The 18,117-nt window shown below is 52.1% G+C and overlaps 8 protein-coding genes across 8 annotated transcripts; 4 read left to right on the top strand and 4 right to left on the bottom strand.

The window, feature by feature from the left end:
* Positions 1-302: 302 nt before the first annotated feature.
* VTN49DRAFT_1068 (uncharacterized protein) lies at positions 303-1,254 on the top strand (the record flags this gene model as incomplete). Its single annotated transcript, XM_069408642.1, has 3 exons — positions 303-419; positions 494-1,105; positions 1,153-1,254. The coding sequence occupies 3 exons, from the start codon at positions 303-305 to the stop codon at positions 1,252-1,254; spliced, it is 831 nt and encodes a 276-aa protein (XP_069270108.1).
* Positions 1,255-1,653: 399 nt separating this feature from the next.
* Positions 1,654-3,499, top strand: VTN49DRAFT_1067 (uncharacterized protein; the record flags this gene model as incomplete). Its single annotated transcript, XM_069408641.1, has 5 exons — positions 1,654-1,826; positions 1,897-2,175; positions 2,228-2,403; positions 2,459-2,820; positions 2,876-3,499. 5 exons carry the CDS (start codon positions 1,654-1,656, stop codon positions 3,497-3,499), a joined length of 1,614 nt encoding a protein of 537 aa, XP_069270107.1.
* A 458-nt stretch (positions 3,500-3,957) lies between these two features.
* VTN49DRAFT_1066 (uncharacterized protein) lies at positions 3,958-5,759 on the top strand (the record flags this gene model as incomplete). The annotated part of the gene is made up of 6 exons (XM_069408640.1): positions 3,958-4,142; positions 4,200-4,363; positions 4,418-4,465; positions 4,518-4,708; positions 4,763-5,104; positions 5,160-5,759. 6 exons carry the CDS (start codon positions 3,958-3,960, stop codon positions 5,757-5,759), a joined length of 1,530 nt encoding a protein of 509 aa, XP_069270106.1.
* A 156-nt stretch (positions 5,760-5,915) lies between these two features.
* Positions 5,916-7,545, bottom strand: VTN49DRAFT_1065 (uncharacterized protein; the record flags this gene model as incomplete). The annotated part of the gene is made up of 4 exons (XM_069408639.1): positions 5,916-6,172; positions 6,229-6,514; positions 6,572-7,372; positions 7,426-7,545. The coding sequence occupies 4 exons, from the start codon at positions 7,543-7,545 to the stop codon at positions 5,916-5,918; spliced, it is 1,464 nt and encodes a 487-aa protein (XP_069270105.1).
* Positions 7,546-8,894: 1,349 nt separating this feature from the next.
* Positions 8,895-11,544, bottom strand: VTN49DRAFT_1064 (uncharacterized protein; the record flags this gene model as incomplete). The annotated part of the gene is made up of 5 exons (XM_069408638.1): positions 8,895-8,968; positions 9,016-9,216; positions 9,270-11,269; positions 11,329-11,383; positions 11,442-11,544. The coding sequence occupies 5 exons, from the start codon at positions 11,542-11,544 to the stop codon at positions 8,895-8,897; spliced, it is 2,433 nt and encodes an 810-aa protein (XP_069270104.1).
* A 1,550-nt stretch (positions 11,545-13,094) lies between these two features.
* Positions 13,095-14,045, top strand: VTN49DRAFT_1063 (uncharacterized protein; the record flags this gene model as incomplete). The annotated part of the gene is made up of 1 exon (XM_069408637.1): positions 13,095-14,045. One exon carries the CDS (start codon positions 13,095-13,097, stop codon positions 14,043-14,045), a length of 951 nt encoding a protein of 316 aa, XP_069270103.1.
* An 854-nt stretch (positions 14,046-14,899) lies between these two features.
* VTN49DRAFT_1062 (uncharacterized protein) lies at positions 14,900-16,207 on the bottom strand (the record flags this gene model as incomplete). The annotated part of the gene is made up of 6 exons (XM_069408636.1): positions 14,900-14,972; positions 15,027-15,099; positions 15,150-15,683; positions 15,759-15,864; positions 15,930-15,971; positions 16,046-16,207. The coding sequence occupies 6 exons, from the start codon at positions 16,205-16,207 to the stop codon at positions 14,900-14,902; spliced, it is 990 nt and encodes a 329-aa protein (XP_069270102.1).
* Positions 16,208-16,713: 506 nt separating this feature from the next.
* Positions 16,714-17,847, bottom strand: VTN49DRAFT_1061 (uncharacterized protein; the record flags this gene model as incomplete). Its single annotated transcript, XM_069408635.1, has 2 exons — positions 16,714-17,591; positions 17,658-17,847. 2 exons carry the CDS (start codon positions 17,845-17,847, stop codon positions 16,714-16,716), a joined length of 1,068 nt encoding a protein of 355 aa, XP_069270101.1.
* Between the last annotated feature and the right edge of the window lie 270 nt (positions 17,848-18,117).

The following is an 18,117-nucleotide window of genomic DNA, read 5'->3' as shown; positions in this document are numbered from 1 at the left end:
GTCTTGGCTTTGCAGTGTCCTTTGCTGCGGATGCTTACAGATTCGGGGACCGCCCAGAAAGAAGAGTGTAGGATCAGAACAGGGGGATTTCGACGAGAATAATTCGGAACAGACAGGAGGCCGAGATTCGTACAGCTTTCGAGAAAAGGTTGCAAATCCGGATGTGGTGTCTTAGGGTTAGGGTTACAGGGCTAGCCCTAATTTCCATATTTGTTCGCAGCTAGAGAGCTCCATTGCTGTTAGTCCCCGCCATCAAGTCCGTCTCGGCTTCAATACATTCAAGTCCAGACCTGCAAGCGCCAATGGTTCAAACTCAACCTACCGATCCCGCCCCATCACCACGAGATAAAAAGCCGGAGAATGATGATGAATCCGAGGATGAGTTCTACGTTGCTCGATTTCCCCCAGACGAGGAAGCTGTGAGTTGATGGGCACCTCGCGCAAGCAATAGCTCCGAATCATAGACTGACTTTCGTCATCCCGTTTCCCTAAGAAACTTTTAGCAGAATCCAACACCTACAAGGAGGAAGCTAACAAACAATTTGCTGCTGCCGCGTACACGGAAGCGCTGTCGACATACGATCGCGCTCTCGCATCATGTCCGAACTACTTGGATTATGAGATTGCGGTGCTCCGGAGTAATATCGCAGCTTGCTATCTGAAGCTCCAGGATTGGAAATCGGCGGTGGATGCGGCAACCGCGAGCATCGAGTGTCTCGATCGATGCATACCGAAGAGAAAGGACGGAGACACCGACTCATCGACAAAAAGCGCCGGAAACGATGGACAACATGGAGTCATCGAGCTGGCTGCCGGAGAAGATGAGAAGACACAACTGGAGCGGCTAGATCGCGAGGATTCTCGACGAAGAGATGTGCAGCGGATTCGAGCCAAAGCTCTACTCCGACGAGCGCGGGCGAGGACCGAGTTGGATGGTTGGGCGAATCTTCAGGGTGCGGAGGAAGACTACAAAGAGCTTTCGACAATGGACAATCTGCCTGCCCAAGACCGTAAATTTGTGCAGAAGGCGCTGCGGGAGTTACCGCCGAGAATACATGTTGCGCGTGAAAAGGAGATGGCAGAGATGATGGGAAAATTGAAGGAGGTAAGTTTGTGCCCTGAGAACGCTTTGGCTCTTGCTAAGATCTGTAGCTGGGCAATGGCATCCTCAAGCCGTTTGGCCTTTCGACAGACAATTTCAAGCTTATCAAGGATGAGAAAACGGGTGGTTACAGTGTGCAGTTTCAGCGATAACGATCTACCCTATCGCCATGGCATTCCCATTTGTAGATGCAACTATGTAAGCAGTTGAATGTCAACAATCGCATGATCCATTGATCATTGGATTCATTCAATGTGATGATTCATAGAGGTACCTAATGATTTTGGTCTTGGCTTGAACCCCTCTTGCCAGCTTCCACCGCACGTGATGTGGGGAAGCTCAGGGGGATTTCCGATAAACCTTTTATCAGATTGTGGGATGCATGAGAGAATCGGCGGGGTGGGATGGACCAAGCTTTGTTCAGGATGGAGAACGGAGAATGCCCCTCGCTGAGAGGAGAAGTACTAGTAAAGCACCGAGGGACAATGTAGCTACTAGTTAGTTTCTTGATCTAAGATATGCCGCTGAGAGACAACTCCCTCTACAAGAAAATGACGGCAAAAATCACCACAACTGCGCTGGGCGAAATCCAAGGCAGCGTCGTGGACGGCGTGGTCCATTACCTCGGCATTCAATACGCCACGCTGAAGAATCGGCTGGCGGATGCAGAGCTGGTGACTTCCCGACCGGCCGGGTCGGGCGTCCTTGATGCAACGAAGGATGGGTAAGAACTACTCGTATTTCCATTTCTGGTTATCTAGAATTCAAGCGTAACTGACATTATGAAAATAAAGACCAACGGCTGCTTCAATGCTTGGTGGCTGTGCCTTCGAGCAGACTGCACTCCAGCATACACTGCCGCCGAAAGATCTCCCGCAGTCGGACGTCGACTGCTTGAACGCGAACATCGCGGTACCAGAGGGAACGACATCCGCTTCGAAGCTCCCGGTTTTCCTCTTTATCCATGGTGGTGGGTTGGTTATCGGGGCCAATTCGTGGCCACAGTTTGACTGGACACGGGTGGTAAAGCTGTCGAAGGAAATTGGATATCCTGTGGTTGCTGTGTCGATCAAGTATGTCTACGGAATGATGGCTATGGAGGAAAGGTTGTACTAACAGCGATAGCTATCGTCTCGGTGCATTCGGTTTCTTGACATCTGAGGAGCTTCGACGTGCAGGGTACAAGGCGAATAATGGATTCCGCGACCAGAGGGTTGGCATTGAATGGGTGCGGAGACATATTCGGGACTTCGGAGGCGATCCAGACAACATCACTCTGGCAGGCATGAGTGCCGGCGGAGGTACGAACGTCGATGGTCCCTGCGTCGGGCAAGTATGTCACTGACAGCATTCTAGCTTCTGTTCTCCAGCATCTCCATTCGGACCAGCCGCTATTCCGCCGGGCCATTGCGATGAGTGGAACGAACCTGCTAATCACCCCGTTGCCATACGAAGTGCATGAGCAAGGGTACCAGGCCGCAATCAAGGCCTGGGGTTTGGATGGCCTTTCGCCTGAGGAGCGGATCAAGGCGATTCTTGAGACGCCTGCCCAGGAGCTTATCACCAAGCTGCCTCCAACAGTCCCCATCAGCTTCGCAGTTGATGGCGATCTTATTCCGTCTGCCCCATCGTTCGCCGAAATCAGCGACAAGGACAAGCCTTATCCGAAGGGCAAGGCATGGTGCAAGGAGCTTCTCATTGGCGATGCGGAGATCGACGTGAGTTGCCGATTTCACAATTCAGTATTTTAATCCTAACCCTAATTTGATACAGGGTATGATCCTTGCATTCCTCAACCCGCATTTGAAAGATAACGCCGGAAAACGATTCATCGACGCCGTGAACAAGGTCTTGGCCAATTATCCGGAGGCCGCGGAGGAACTGCCCCGGCGATATGGTATCTCCGCGACGGCATCGGACGATGAGGCATTCCCGCGTGTCCTCGAATTCATCAACGACATCACCTTCTTCACTCCGGTGATGGCGTATGTCCGTGGCTGGCCTGGAACTGCATACGTGTACTATTTCAACGAGGAGAATCCTTGGGAGGGCCCCTGGAAAGGCCGAGCCAGCCACATTGTGGACCTTGCATACTTCTTCCAGACGTTCAACGAGTTCCTGACCGAAGACCAGCGAGCAGTGGGTCGGGCCATGGTGGAAGATTTCTTCCGCTTCGTGCATGGTGTTGCGCCGTGGCCGGGAGTCGAGGCGGGAGGTCATGATGGCAAGTTCACGGCCCGGGTGTATGGGCCGAGCCGAGAACATCACACCACCAGAACGGTTCAAGAGCCGTTTGGCGGGGAGTCTCAACGGCGCGGGATTCTATTCGAGATTGTTGCAAAGCATAGGGTTCCGCTGGATGTTCTGGCGAAGGTCTTTCTGGCATATCGTGGTTAAGCGAAGCCCAGCGTATAAGTTTGCTCTCTGAGCAGTACATGTATTAGCCAAATGAGATGTTTGTGAGAAGTTGAAGCTCGTCCATTCGTGGTCAAGACTACTATTTGTCCGTATGTATGTCGTCCGGGACTGGCACTCGCAATATCTTTCCACGTATAAACATCTTCAGGATTTCAAACTTAATCGGAGTTGCCATGCATCCATGTATTCGATAACTGAATTTCCATTCCGCTATTTACTATTCTTCAGCATACTTTCATCTATTTTCTGAAGGACAGTGGTTAACGATCAGCTTGATCCATAATTGGGGGATCCTTCGGAATATATTGCGACCCCACATGACCACATCCAATGCCCCTGGCATAGAGTGTGGAGTATAAACTAAGCATGATCGTACTTTAGCAGCAAACACCTGAAAATGTAGAAGAGACGAGTGTTTAGCGGAAACTCAAATCAACATGTCCTCGACACTCGAGCACCCGTCCGGCGCAACCCTCCTCGGTCAGACAATCACCGTCAATGACACCCCAATCAACGCCTACCGAGGCATCAAATATGGAACAATTCCGGCTCGATTTGAGCGAGCGCAACTTGCTCCTTTGGAGGAGTTTCAAGGTCGTGAAGTCGATGCCACTCGATACGGGTAACGTTCCGGACAGGCAATCTGTTGATGTCATCATGCTAAACGTTTCTTTAACAGACCGCGTTGTCCGCAAGTAAATCTGGATGTCCGGCACCTCCTGCGCATTCCCGAGGAGTACAGTCTTGTAACGGAAGAGGAGGATGAATTTGAATGCTTGAATTTAGACGTGACGGTGCCGGCGAATGTCTCGGGGCCGCTGCCGGTTCTGGTCTGGATTTATGGTTTGTTTGCGTTTCTCCGTCTAAGAATGGCTTCTCTCTAACTTTTCTTCAAAGGGGGATCTCAGGCAGTTACATTCTGTTCTGCGGCATCTGGTATCTGCGGTAAGTACGAGCTTCAAATCGAAAGGAATAGGACCGTGGTTAATCAAAGTAGACCCCTCGCGCATTGTCGCGGATTCCGTCGCCATGGGCAAACCCATCATTGTAGTCAACATGCATTACCGACTCAACATTTTCAATTTCGGCGATGGTACCGGCACTGCGGAGACGAATCTTGCGCTCAAAGATCAGCAACTTGCCATAGAGTGGGTGAAGAAATACATATCCGGCTTCGGAGGCGACCCGGTACGTCTTTTGGGTCAGCAATTCCCGGGTTCCGTTTGTGCTGACATGATGAAGAACAATATCACTCTCTGTGGTGAAAGCGCTGGAGCAATTTACGTCCACGCCCATATCATCACGGGCCCCGCAGTTCAGCGAGCCATCATGATGTCGGGTTCGCTGGCACTATCGCCGCCTCTTCCACGAGAATTTGGGAAAGGCATGTTAGAGCAACTGCAGAAAAGAGCGCAGGAGCTCGAAGGCAAACCGATCCGCGAGTGCAGTCAGGCCGTTCTGAAGCAGCTATTGATGGAGTTCAATATCTCGCGGATATGGCTTCAGGAAGAGGATGCCCTACGAGATTGGCAGAGTAGGCCACTGCAAACGAAGGAGTTGATGCTCGGAGATACGGAATTTGAGGTATGGCCACACGAACATTGAAATGTGCATATCCAATCTAATATTTTACTCTCAGACCAACATCTGGCGACGAGGAATCGAAGATTTCTCCCCTGAAGAGATCGCCTCCATCTTCGACCAAGAGGGCGGGGACACGTGGGGCCCTCTCCTGCGCAAGCTGTACCACATCCTCCCATCACGTCCAACAGCCGCACGACTTGGCGCACAGGATTTTGTCAACGACGCACGCTTTGTTCTACCAATTGAGGAAATCACAGAAAAAGCCCTGAGCCAGGGCACAACCGTCTATCGGTACCTGGTGGACGAGACAAACCCTTACCAGTCTTCGTCGCGTGCCCACCATGCCGTCGATCTCCTCTTTCTCTTCGGCAGCGTTGATCTGTCCCACAATCCGGGTGCGGAGGCTGTCGGCCAGGAGATGCGCACTCGATGGATCCGATTTGCCCGAGGCGAGCAGCCATGGACACCGCTCGCCCAGGGCAGCGGAAAGCGATTCGCGTTCGGGCCGTACGGGGAATCGCGCGAGATTGACGCAGTACAGTTTTCGAGAAGGCGGAGAATTCGCCATGTCGGCGTTTTGAGGGATGCGGGAATCGACGTCTATGGAGGGATCATGACGAAGTTGACGGCAGGGAGGATTAGTCTAGAGAATTAGTTTACACAGTCTACCTAAGTATTTCAAAAGAATTTCATGTCAATGAGAAAATATCGACAACGCTAATGCTAAGTAAGTACAATAAAAGATGCATTCCTCCCATGTTACTCCATACACAGCTTCATTTCCAACATCAATCATCAAAACAGATATCAATCACGCGCCGTTGAGCTTGACCTTGCTCAGAATCTCCTCCACCTCCTTGGCATGTTTCGAGAAGTTATCCACAAGGTTATCCCACATCTTGGGCTCATGCTCATGCCTCTTATCCGAGTTCCACGCAAAGTCCGTAATGGTGAAGGGACGAGAAGACTCGAACATGAACGCGATGGACGCCTCCGAGATGCGCATCACCGGCGGTGGCTGCTCGGAGGCGGCCTTGAACTGTTCGTAGGCAACGCCGTGGGGGACCACTGTGTTTATTACATCAGTACCTGCATATCGCTGTAATATTGCAGGAGATACGTACTGCCGCATTCAAACGAGATACTACCGGGCTGGAAATCGTCAGAACGACCAGCATACTCTCCATAGATCAGACCCATCAGTTCAGACGCCGCATTGCGGTGGTAGTACGGCGGCCGGTAGGTATGCGAGGCAACGTCCCAGCGAGGAGAGAAGATGAGGAAATCGGCCAGCGGCGCGTTCTGGTCGCGCGACTTGGCGGTCAACACGCAGAAGATGGATGGGTCGATGTGGTCGACGGAGATGGAGCCGACGTTGACGAACTTGGTCAGATCATATTTATAGGGTACCTAGATTTATCTCGTTAGGAGGCAGGATCATGGATCCAAGAGACAGATGGGACTTACGTAGTTGCCGTGCCACGCGACGACATCGAATGGAGAATGGTTCTGAGTGCTCTTGAAGAACTTGCCGCCAAGCTTGTAGACAATCTCCCACGGCTCCTTGCGGACTTCGTACTGAGCCGTCGGCGTGAGGAAGTCCCGAGCGTTGGCAAGACCGTTGGCGCCGAGCGGGCCCAGCTCCGGCAGCTCAAAGTGGCTGCCCCAGATCTCTAGGATGTAACCACGGGACGGACCATCCGGGAGCTCGACGCGGAAGCGGATGCCGCGCTGAATGACAACAATCTCACCCGGCTGCACGAACAAGGGGCCAAACTCAGTCTGGATGTCCAGCGCACCCTGCTGCGGGATGATAAGGAATTCGCCGTCGGAGTTTACAAAGGCCTTCTGCTTCATGCTCTTATTGGCAACATAGACATGCGTGGCGATACCCTCGCGCAGGGTCGGGTCGCCCGAGCCGGCGAACGTGCGCAGACCGGCAATAAAGTCTACCTCCTCATCGGTAGGGATGTCGATCGGCCGCCAGGCCAGCTGCGTCGGCGAAACGTGGATCTTGGGGTTGATCGGCAGGAAGTTGGACTCGAGGTGGGGGTTGTCCGGCAGGTCGGTGAAACCCTGGTGCGCAACAGCTGGGCGCACCCGGTACAGCCATGCCTTCTTGTTCGCATGACGGGGTGCCACGAAGGCAGAGGCTGTCAGTTGCTCCGCATACAAACCGAACCGGACCTGGCGCGGGTTGTTCTGGCCCTGTGGAATGGTGCCTGGGATGGCCTCCGAGACGAAGTGATTGCCAAATCCCTCTTGATACTATCTTGCGTTAGTCTATATACAAATTGTGTTTGTATCGACGATATTCATACCTTGTATGGATCATTTTTCCGCTTGTTGAAGGATGGGATCGTGCCATCCTTCTGGGTCTCAGCCCAGTGGAAGATCTTCTGGTATTCCTTGGGATCGGAAAGATCCTTTGTGGACGGCATGGTGAAAAGAGTCGCACGTGCTCACTCGCAGTATTAACTACACCCAGAACTAAGTACAAGGAAACTCGAATCGACTATCGTCAGGCCGAACTAGACGGACCTCCTCTCAGCTTAAATACTCTCATGTCTGGGCATTCATCGCCGGCACAGGGTCCCGGCGGGGTCTTCCATTGATCCACCCACAGCAATCCACAGCTATCGGGGAGGAAGCTCCGCCCGCTAGTAGCCTGAAGAATTGAGGGCTAAGGTAAATGTTCCCCCTCGGCATTATCCTCAGCTGTACTTTTAGGGTTTTGCTTAGATTTCGGGGAGGACAAAATTGCCGTGTGGGGTCTGCCATGCAGTCGTGGATCAAACATGGATTTGGGGCCTGTTTCATCGTTGTGATTCGCCAGTTGGCAGATACGATTCGTATTAAGTTCATCCAGCAAAACCGTCGGAAGACTCCGTTGGCCTGTTAATTCTCCGCACGGACGACACGCTTCATCACGTGTCCCTGGGGTCCCATGTCGGCTTCGAGCCATGGCAATTGTGTCCATTCCATGATGCCGAACCATCACGCTGGCTGGAAATGGCATCCGGGATCCGAGTGAACTCCCCGCAGCTCACATTGGAGATGTCCCTCAGCAATGGGCGGTGGTGAATTTTGCCGATTAGTGAAAAACTCAGCGTTAAGGGGAACATACCCCCGTCCTTTGTGCAGTTGACACTGGTCGTCTAGTGTCAGTTTCAACGACGCTATGTATGCATGGTGATGCTATTCATGGGACCATACTACACGAACCCCTGTTCTCGATGCTCGTATTACTATTTATCAATATACTAGCAGTTTTACTAGTACTTTGGCTCCCGTTGGATTCTGCATAAGTCCCTGCCCGCTCCATATCAGATGTCGCGAGAAATATTAAATAAATGCAGGACCGAAAGATGGTCATGTTGGGCGGACCCGTGCACAACACGACTGACTCGCAGTGAAAAATAATATATTCCTAAACGACGTACAGAGCAAACTAACATTGGCGCATCAATCTGGAAAAATGGCGTGACCCGAATCAAAAGATTTGTTGATAGGCTAATAGGATGTTCCTAGGCATGAAACCGTCTGATCGAGGGTTCTCGATCCTACTCATTTGCGAAGAAATTGATCGTAGATTCATCCGGTGTTCACGTCAAACGAACAAGACAAAACACCACCCACCGGGTATCTAAATTCTGTAATCTGTACACAGACAGCACATTAAAACCATCATCCAAACGTGAATCTGGAAACATAACATGATCATGGAATGCAAACTGATGGCAAGGAAGATCGTAGCGGATCAGTAAGGGTAGGCTTCCGAACGTCGAATTCATTGCTGTCGCATACTCTGGCTCTCGTAGAGGACAGCAATCTCATGCAGCACGCGGATCATCCGCCGTGTGACTGACTGGTCAGCTCGCACCTAAGGCAGTCGCTGTGTAGAGGCTTACTTTCCCATGTTGCACTCTCTTCCAGAGTTTTGGCCCATTGTCTCGTCAAGTCGGCTGCCAGCGAGACTGACTCCTGCCGCTCACCATCAGTCTTTGCGACAAACTGCCTCACTTTGTCAAGAGTTTCTTGCTCGGCAGCGTCGAGTTGCGCGGCACGTTGTTGCGTCTCCAGTGTATGAATCCATTTTGAGGAGAACAAGGCTGCAATATATCAGCACTCGATCCATTCGGTCCAATGCATAAGAAGTACTCACCGCAATCCCATACACTCTGGATATGCTCAAGACTTGACAAGGGTCCAAGTCGGTTCGCACCGGTGAGAAGCAAGTCGGACATGACTTTTGCGACTGCCTTCGCCACAAATGGCGCGCGGACTTGGTGTCCTGCAACATATTCCTCGGCTGCCTGTTTCATGGCCCTTATATCGTCACGGTACAGCACGGCTCGGTTAAAGGACCCGCTGCTCGTGAAGACACGGACGAAGCAACTTCGCAAAGCAGCCATTCCGTCGAATAGCAGAACCCCATCCGAATCTGCGAGTGAGTCGTTGCACCGCTCCAAGATACGATAACATCTTTTGAAAGATTCTTCCGTTTGTGTAATGCAAAGATTCTTCATTTGTTCTGCCATCTTCGGATCGATAGCAAAGTTCTCGAAAGCCTGCGTAGACTGCGACACATGCCACAGATGGACGTTCAACGCATGTATGAGGACGACAACCGCAAACGTTGACCAGCGAGTTCCACAGGCTGGGTCGAAGTGTTTGTCATAGAGCAATCGGGTCAGGGCTTGACCGATATCGAACCCATGAAAGTCCACATCCGAGGCCATCTCCTGCTGCCAACGAGCCGCATCTGGTGCCATCCACACACGCTCGGATGCGGGCATTTCGATCCGTAGATCATCCATCGTTGACATACAGGGCGGCAGGTCGTATGCAAGATTCAGGAGACTGCTGACAACGTACATGCCCAGCAGGAGTCGTTTTGTCGACTCGCGCTCTATCCAAGAAGGCCAGTCGGATGAACTGTGAGGAGCACTTAGGAATATCTGTCGGATGGCAAACTCTTGCCGGAAGACTCCTAGTTTCCCCATTGCCCACCGTACTCCCGCACCGTCGCCTCCAAAGGCTGCTTCTATGGTCGAGAGAAGGATGCATTGCGCTTCCCACAGAGGCCGCTGAGTTTCTGTGGATGCGCGACGCAGCACTGCATCTGCCAAGCTTCGTAGCCGATTGGCTGTGTCCAAGTCAGATTGCAGAAGAGCTCCAATGGAGCACATGGACAGCAGCAGCGCGCAGGGAGTTTCCATGATGCTCAGCGACGGCACGTGAAAAATCGGTAACTGGGCGTTGAATATACTGAGAAACGAAACAAAGTATCTGTGAAGTACTTGCGCACTGGGAAAGTCCCGGACGGAGTCTCTGGACAACTGTGTCGAAATGTCCGATACCAACCGAGACCTTGCAGCGTCGGTGAACACGCGACGGGATGGATCGGATGGGGAAATTTTGGGCACCTTTGGTGGACGACCTCGTGGTCGTGGTGGTAGATTACTGGATGATTGATCTTGTGCCGCGTTCAGACTGCGTTGGGCGGTACCGACGTAGTTTGCAAAGACTGACTCCGCAACGGCGTTCGGGAAAAGCGAGAAAAAGTTCAAATGTTCAGTAAATGCTCTTAAAGGCTTTTCAGTAGAATTGCCAGTTAGGCAGGGATCCACGGGTATATGATCATTGTCGGTATAGTAAGTTTCATGACGATGAGAGTGAGAGCTGTAAACTGAGCTGGCGGCTGTCGGCATTTGATCCCCATAGACAAATTGATTATCTTGATACACTTGTACAGGTCGGCTTTGGGTGTCGTACGACTGGGGATACAGAGACGGATCATTGGGATAGTCCATCGGTGCCGTCATGCTACCGCGACTGCCGAGTGCCGGATCCAATGGAAAGTGGAAGCCGACAGCTTCAGCATCTGCGCTTGCCGGATCCGGTTCGCTAATATCCGATGATGAGGATACTCGGGGTGATGGAAGGAAACTATGGTTTTGGATGACTGCTTCCTCGGTAATCGATATTCTTCCATGACTGAGATTCGGCCTGCTGGGAGGTACGACTGGGACATTCTCCACGCCGTTACTTGTCCGATACTGGTGATTGGGAAGTTTGGATGATTCTCGCGACGCATTTGACTGCTGTGCTTTCGCCCAGGCGTCGGCATGCAGCGTTCTCTCATGACGGACTAGCAGGTCTCTACAGAGATGAAGTCAGTGGAATTGACCAAGAAACATGCGCCACTGATCACCACTGACTTTCTGCCATATGCGCGATCACAAAACCGACAGGTATACGGGCGTTCCTTGAAATCTGTAGGTCACAGAGCCCTGTTAGCGGCGCATTGACCGAAGACGCGACCATGACATACGTGCACGCTCGTGGCGAATACAGTGCTCTGTGCGCTTGAAGCTGCGATGACATATCGAGCACACGCGCAAGCGCTTGCCCTGCTCTATTCTCTCATGTGGCATGGCGAACGGCAGAAACCGGGGGCGCAATTCCAATACAACAGCGGGCCGAAGGCGCGCAGTTCGATGTCACTTGCAGGGCTGCAGCATGCGGGGAACCCGCCGAGACAGGAAGAGCAATGATCTAGCCAAAGTCGGCTAGTCTCTTGCCCAGATCGAGATTGGCACATCCGGATTGGTCCGCAGCGGGGCCGCATGCAGGGACTGCTGACTCAGCCAGATAAGACGTCCACGTGACGTGCGATCCGCCATACTCCGTAGACAGCGAGATTCCCCGATGGCCGATCTATGCAACATTTGGTCCGATTAGTTAGCCAGTTGACGGGTTGGTGAAAGTGGTCGCTTGCTCTTCTCTCGATAGATTTGGATTCCGGGAGAGCGTCTCTCACTCCCGGCCTTTACTCGATTTTCTCGAGTAATGATGAGATCAGAAAAGTCGGATCTGATGCGGCTGCATGCTGATCTCGATGGCTATGTGCTCCGAGCTGCACATAACTCCTAACTCCGTACGAGCTCCGTACGAGAGTGACTTGTCCGAGGTGGTGACCTTAGGCGTCTAAATTTCTGACACTTCTGTACGAGTAGTCCCCTCATTCTTCTGGAGCCTCAGAAGACTGATGCTACTTGATTATCCATCCGCACCAAAGACCGACCTCCTAATGGGACGCCCACTATCGTACACCCAACATACCGGGTTAGCCGATGATGTCTGTTCAACTGGCACAAACAAGCAATCGATAAGTGGTACAAGCCCTCGACTAACATGAAGTTGGGTGTGGAATTTTTGCGTCACGTGAAAGTTAGCGGTTCTCTCTGGTCGAGTGAATGCAAGCATTTACCCAACACAGTTAGCGGTCAGCCAAGGTCGGCGAGTCGGACGGCCGATTGCCGATCCCAAGGCAGATCCAGAACGTCAATCATCAACATTTGGGCTTTTCTGTTAAGTTGAAGACAGGGACCAAAGGGAAGTGCTCGCATGAACAGCACATGGCCGGCATCAATTGGACCGGGAGGAAAAATATCCCGACCGCCATCTTTAAGCATGGATGGAAGACCATGTAGGCGCTAGCACGAAATCGGTGACATGGAACGAGGCGTGGATATCAACAGTGGCGGTGATTCACTGAGCTCGACTAGTGGACGGCCTTTGAGGGCTCCATTTTGTGTTCAGACCTGAAGTCATCCCGAAAATCCCCCCGTCCAGAGTATCAACTATGCGCAATCCTCCTCGTATTGGCACCGACTAGTTGGTGATAGTGGAGCCGTCTCAAAAGCTTGTACTCAGCCTTGCAGAAACATTTTTTAAGCAGTTAACGCCGACATTGGGTACTTAAATACCGATGCAGGAACGGCTCCTTTCTGTGAAGACCAGGAACAAAACACTGGCCTATGGCGTCTTTCCTTGACTCGTTGCAGTCAAGTCAATCCGACAACCCGTGACCGGTAAGGAGAGACGTCGGACCAGAAAGATATCAACGAACTGATTGTCTAGTTCGCATCCAAAATCTCAAATACCCTTTTCATCACCGAAGGAACCAAGACGGTCGAGCATCATGAGCGCTCCCTCGCAGTTTGGTCCGCCCATGCCGGTGCCTCCCTCCCTTCCTATGGGCGTGCCGCTGGGCCGCTCACCTACGGTCAAGGTAGACGTGCCCATCTGCGCGGTCTTCCTCTTTCTCTTCGCCTGCGGAGCTATTGGGCACATGACCCTTTTCCGGCTCAACATGCGCCGGGGCCACAAGTTCATCCCATCGGCCGCGACCTTTGGCTTCTGCATGGCTCGGATCTCAGCCTGCAGCTTGCGCATTGCCTGGGCTTGCCATCCCTTCAGCATGGGCGTGGCCATTGCCGCGCAGATCTTCGTTGCTGCCGGCGTGCTGCTGCTGCTTATCTTGAACACCATCTATGCGCAGCGGCTGCTCCGTGCATATCATCCGCAAGTGGGCTGGTCCCGCGGGTTGTCCATCTTTTTCAAGATCCTTTATGTCCTCGTCGTGCTCACGCTCGTTATGGTTATCGTCGCTGTGGTCCAAATCTTCAACACCTCCAACCCCAACACCCGTCGCATTGACCGCGACCTCCAGCTCTACGGTCAGAGTTACTTCCTATTTTTCGCCACAATGCCGCTGTGGATCATTGCATACACTCTGCTGGCGCCGCGGAAGCCCGGTCAGAAGATTGATCACTTTGGCAAGGGAAGCTATACCCCTCGCTTCCTCATCGTTGGCATCACCCAGCTGCTGCTCCTGGCAGGCGCTGCTTGGCGTGCTGGATCGAACTACGCCTCGCCGCAGCCTGTCACTCGGCCGCCGTGGTACACCCACAAGGCCGCCTTTTATGTCATGAACTTTGGTGTCGAAATCATTTGTGTGTACATTTATCTGTTCGGTCGGATTGACCAGCGATTCTATGTCCCGGACGGCAGTTCCAAGGTCCGACATTACTCAAGTGAACCAGCAAAAGAACCGAGCGAGGATAAGGGGTTAGTAGGGAACAACGCTTAATGAAATTGGAAAGGATGCTGCTTCTGTACTTATGACTGCGCAGCTTCCGGTCCTTCATGTCTATTACTATAACGAATTTCCTAGTTATGTTCTGTATTGCATAGATTGTTCTTTAGCTTTTGATTAATAGATACTCCCTTTAGAACTCTTGTGATCGTTTTAATAATGTCAACAATACCTACTTCAGTCTCACAGCATCCATCCTTTGATCAACTGCAACTAACGCATTACCTCCCGCAGGAACATGACATATCAAAAATGCTAAAGTGTCACATAGCAGGAAAAAGGAATGCAAGTTGGAGAAAAAAGTGACCAGTAAGACGATAGATACTACGTCCACTTAAAACTCTCATCAATTCCTTTGTCGGAGAATATCAACGGAAATTATCCGAGGGGTTGCGAACAAGGCAATGCGCAGCGGTGTGCACGGTCATCTCGGACCGACGACGTCAAGTACTAAAAAGCCGAGAGCGATGGAAATTTTTACAAATTCAGGGTTCGTGCGAAACAGGGCATCCTAGAACACTGGACTTAAACTCGCTTTGCTCAGGACCCATTGCAGACATTTGGGACATCCTCTGTACAGTGCATTGGCCATAAGAAATTTCCTACGTCCAGCCATGAGAGCCCACATTGGGGAGACATGACATCGATGAGGAACATGGAATAATACAACAACGGGAATCAGTCCAGTTCATTCCGACAATCTATTCGTCCCCTGGGGCTCAGATACAAAACAGGGTGATCGGAGGGATGGCGGGATATCAGAGAAGGATAACAAGATAGGAACAAGAAAACGAATCTCCGAGTTTGTCGTGACAAGCAATTAAGTCTATCTATCGTTTTTTTCTCCTTTAAAGGAAGTAATCCGGAGTCCGTCTTGATACCGTTGGTTGGTCAGATCGAGGGCAAGGGTCGAATTGTAGGCTACAATGGGGTTAGCTCTGAAATCCCCAGCCAACGCTCGAAAACAATACTTACAATGTGTACTTCAGATGTTCGTCGATTTCCATGATTGCGGCCTGGTTGCCACAGCGGTAGCAGTAGTTTGGAGCTTGAGACGTTAGCGAGACACATGCTCAAAGCAGGGAAAAGCTTTCCTACCTGAAAAGATTGTCACCACATTTCGGTCTTGAGACCAATTGTATCCTTCCATGACTAGCTGGTGTGCACGGGCCACCAAAGTCAAGCCATTGTTGTGGTTGAACGCCTCGGAAATGTCTTGACCAAATGTATAGCCAGCGCCCCGAGGAGAGATTCCCCATCCGCACCGGTCGTCGGGGTCACTCCACAAAAGGTCACACATGGGGCCCTCGTGGGGCACTTCCTGAACTCGGTCCAGCGAGCGAATGTTGTCCAGCGTATCGATAGAAGGACTCAAACCACCATGAAGACAGAAGATTTGGTTCTCGATCAAGGCAGTGAGAGGGAGGTAATCGAAGAGATCGGTGAAGTATTTCCAGACGTTAGCGTTGCCGTATTTTCGCAGACACTCGTCATAGAAGCCGTAAACTTGTGTGATCTGGCGCGACTCGTGGTTGCCGCGCAGAATGGTTATCCGCTGGGGGTAACGGATCTTGAGAGCGACGAGGAGCGTTACAGTCTCGACTGAGTAATAGCCACGGTCGACGTAATCTCCTACAGGATAAAAAACAGTATTAGACAGGAGAACTACCAGCTTTCTGGAACGGATGCCGTGTCATAACCACGCACCCATGAAAAGGTAATTCGTATCCGGGTTCGGACCGCCGATGCGGAACAGCTCCATCAGATCGTGAAACTGTCCATGAATATCGCCGCAGACGGTAACGGGGCATTTCTATTTCACACGCGGAAGCAATTTAGTCATCCGCATCTGCCCAGCTTGGCCGACTTTGCACCTACCACCGGCTGCACATTGGATTCCTCTTGCAGCACTTCCCGGGCCTGGAATACACGCGAGCCTCGAGTCAACAAAACATTCTTCACGGCGGGCCATCACGAAGCGAGCAAAAACTGACCCGATCGCAAAGTCGCCGCACGTCATTCTCAGACAGCTGCTTGCACTGCATCAGAGTCTCGATCCAGCCATCCAGCGTCGGGATGGCACCAGGGTCCGTCGCCGGCGAGAGGCGGTGTGGCTCTGGAGATCGCGCCGTATCGATCTCCATGTTATTTTCCATTGTTGCAACGGGAACGAAACAATATGGTTACGGTTGGTTCGGGGACACGCCAACACCAGCAGAGATCTGAGGGGGAAGAAGAGAGGGGCGGACAGGAGGGCGGGCGCGGGACTTGAATACGGGGTTATCTTCAAGAACACGCAAAAAGAAACTCCGCTACCGACCAGGCCAAATGATTCGTGCTGCAGTGAGAATCAGTCGAGACTCTATAGCCGCGGAAAAAGACGACGTCGTCGGTGGAGGGCAATCGAGTCTCCCTGAAGATGCTTGGGCTTCGATAAAACAGCGGGAGGTGACGCCACACTGAGGCTAGTAGGGCGGTTAGGCCAGATTGCACTAGTTTCTGCGCCACACCTGGAGAACTCCCAAAACACGCAAAATTACATATGAGCTGAATCTGGTAGTTATCGTTGAAATCGAGCCTCGTGATATTACAATTGATCATTTTACAATTTGAGCTAGTCATAACCATATATCGTCAACTCGTTACGCAGGAATCCCCTATCCTAAATGATGCCTCCGCCAAACCCCCGGGGACCCATTCCTCGACCCCCTGGCCGCTGAAGCCTCCCTGAAGGCGGTGTATCCCACGGTCCGACTGGGTCATAACGAGACCCTGGCGGTGCTTGGGGATTATATCCCCCGCCTTGTGGCCCGCCGAACAATGGATCATCGAACGTTGGATGCATGCCACCACCGCCAGTACCGGAGCCGGGTCCAAAGGTGCCTCGGAGCGGGTCATGCGGACCCAGGCCCGGCGGATAGAGATCTCGCTCTCCGAGGCGTGGATATTCTCCTTGTCTTCCTGACTGTGGATCATACCCGCGGGGTGGTTGGTTCATTTGATATTCATCCTCAAAATCTGGGGGCGCAAAGTCGGGTGTGGGACCTGGACGACGAGGTGCAGCGGCCAGAGGGTCATTGAATGGATACGGACGGGCGGGAGGCGGCGCCTGGTCGTCTCGCAGCGGATCCCTTCGTGGTGCTTCTTCAGAAACACGTGCTACGCCTGGCTCTGGTGCCCTCCTTTCTTCCTCGAGCTGTTCTGGTTTCGGAAATCCATACTTTTGAATCACGTGTACCTTGAACAGACTAATCAAGTCCTCGAGTCGCGACTCGGAGGTAAAGATAGCCTTGAACCGTTCTGGTGCATCCTCTGTCAGTGAAAGGGGCAGCTTGGAGGACTCGACATAGTCCTGCACGGCCAACGAGAACGATGTCGGCTTATCCTCGTCAAACTGCAATCCAAACACTACGGCATTGTTTCCTAGCCGAGTCACCTTGAGCAAGTATTCGCTTGACGACTGGGGTTGTCTATATCGAAACGCATAGGTGTCTTGAGAGTTCCATTCTTTTGGCAGGACATCGGTATCCGCAGTGGCTTCTATGGGCGCCGTTAGATCTGCCGAGTGTTCGTGTATCCATTTCCGGGAGGTGCTAGCAATCATACCGATGTTATGCTCCTCACCCAGCCCTACGAGCCGATACCCAGCCGCCAGCATCGACGCGTGGCCAACAAGGGCTATAGCTTCATATGCATTCCGAACGGTGGCTTCGGTTTGTTCGCCGCCCCGCAATGATTGGAGAACAAGTGACAGAATGCGGGCTGGTGTCAGCTCACGGCCATCGTTGCCCGCCATGATGCCGTTCAAATCTTGTCTCAGACGTCACAAGATGATGATTCCGAAATGTCCAAAGGGCTCCAAAACGTCTGGAGACCATGCCCACCTCAGTTTCGTCGTTTATCCCCGCCTTCAGAGCACCTGAAATGCGATTACGTCAAATAAGATGCCTGCCGGGAAAATGACGGCCCGACAAACAAACATTGCAAACATAACCCTAATTGCACAGATCCAAGATCACCCAAACGGGAATCGGCGTTTTCAGAGGTCATCCTGTAGCTGTAAAAA

Source organism: Thermomyces lanuginosus, assembly GCF_041956635.1.
Source record: "Thermomyces lanuginosus strain ATCC 200065 unplaced genomic scaffold VTN49scaffold_22, whole genome shotgun sequence".
Classification (NCBI taxonomy): Eukaryota; Fungi; Ascomycota; class Eurotiomycetes; order Eurotiales; family Trichocomaceae; genus Thermomyces; species Thermomyces lanuginosus.
The sequence above is the reverse complement of the archived record's forward strand: the minus strand, read 5'-3'. Positions and strand labels throughout refer to the sequence as shown.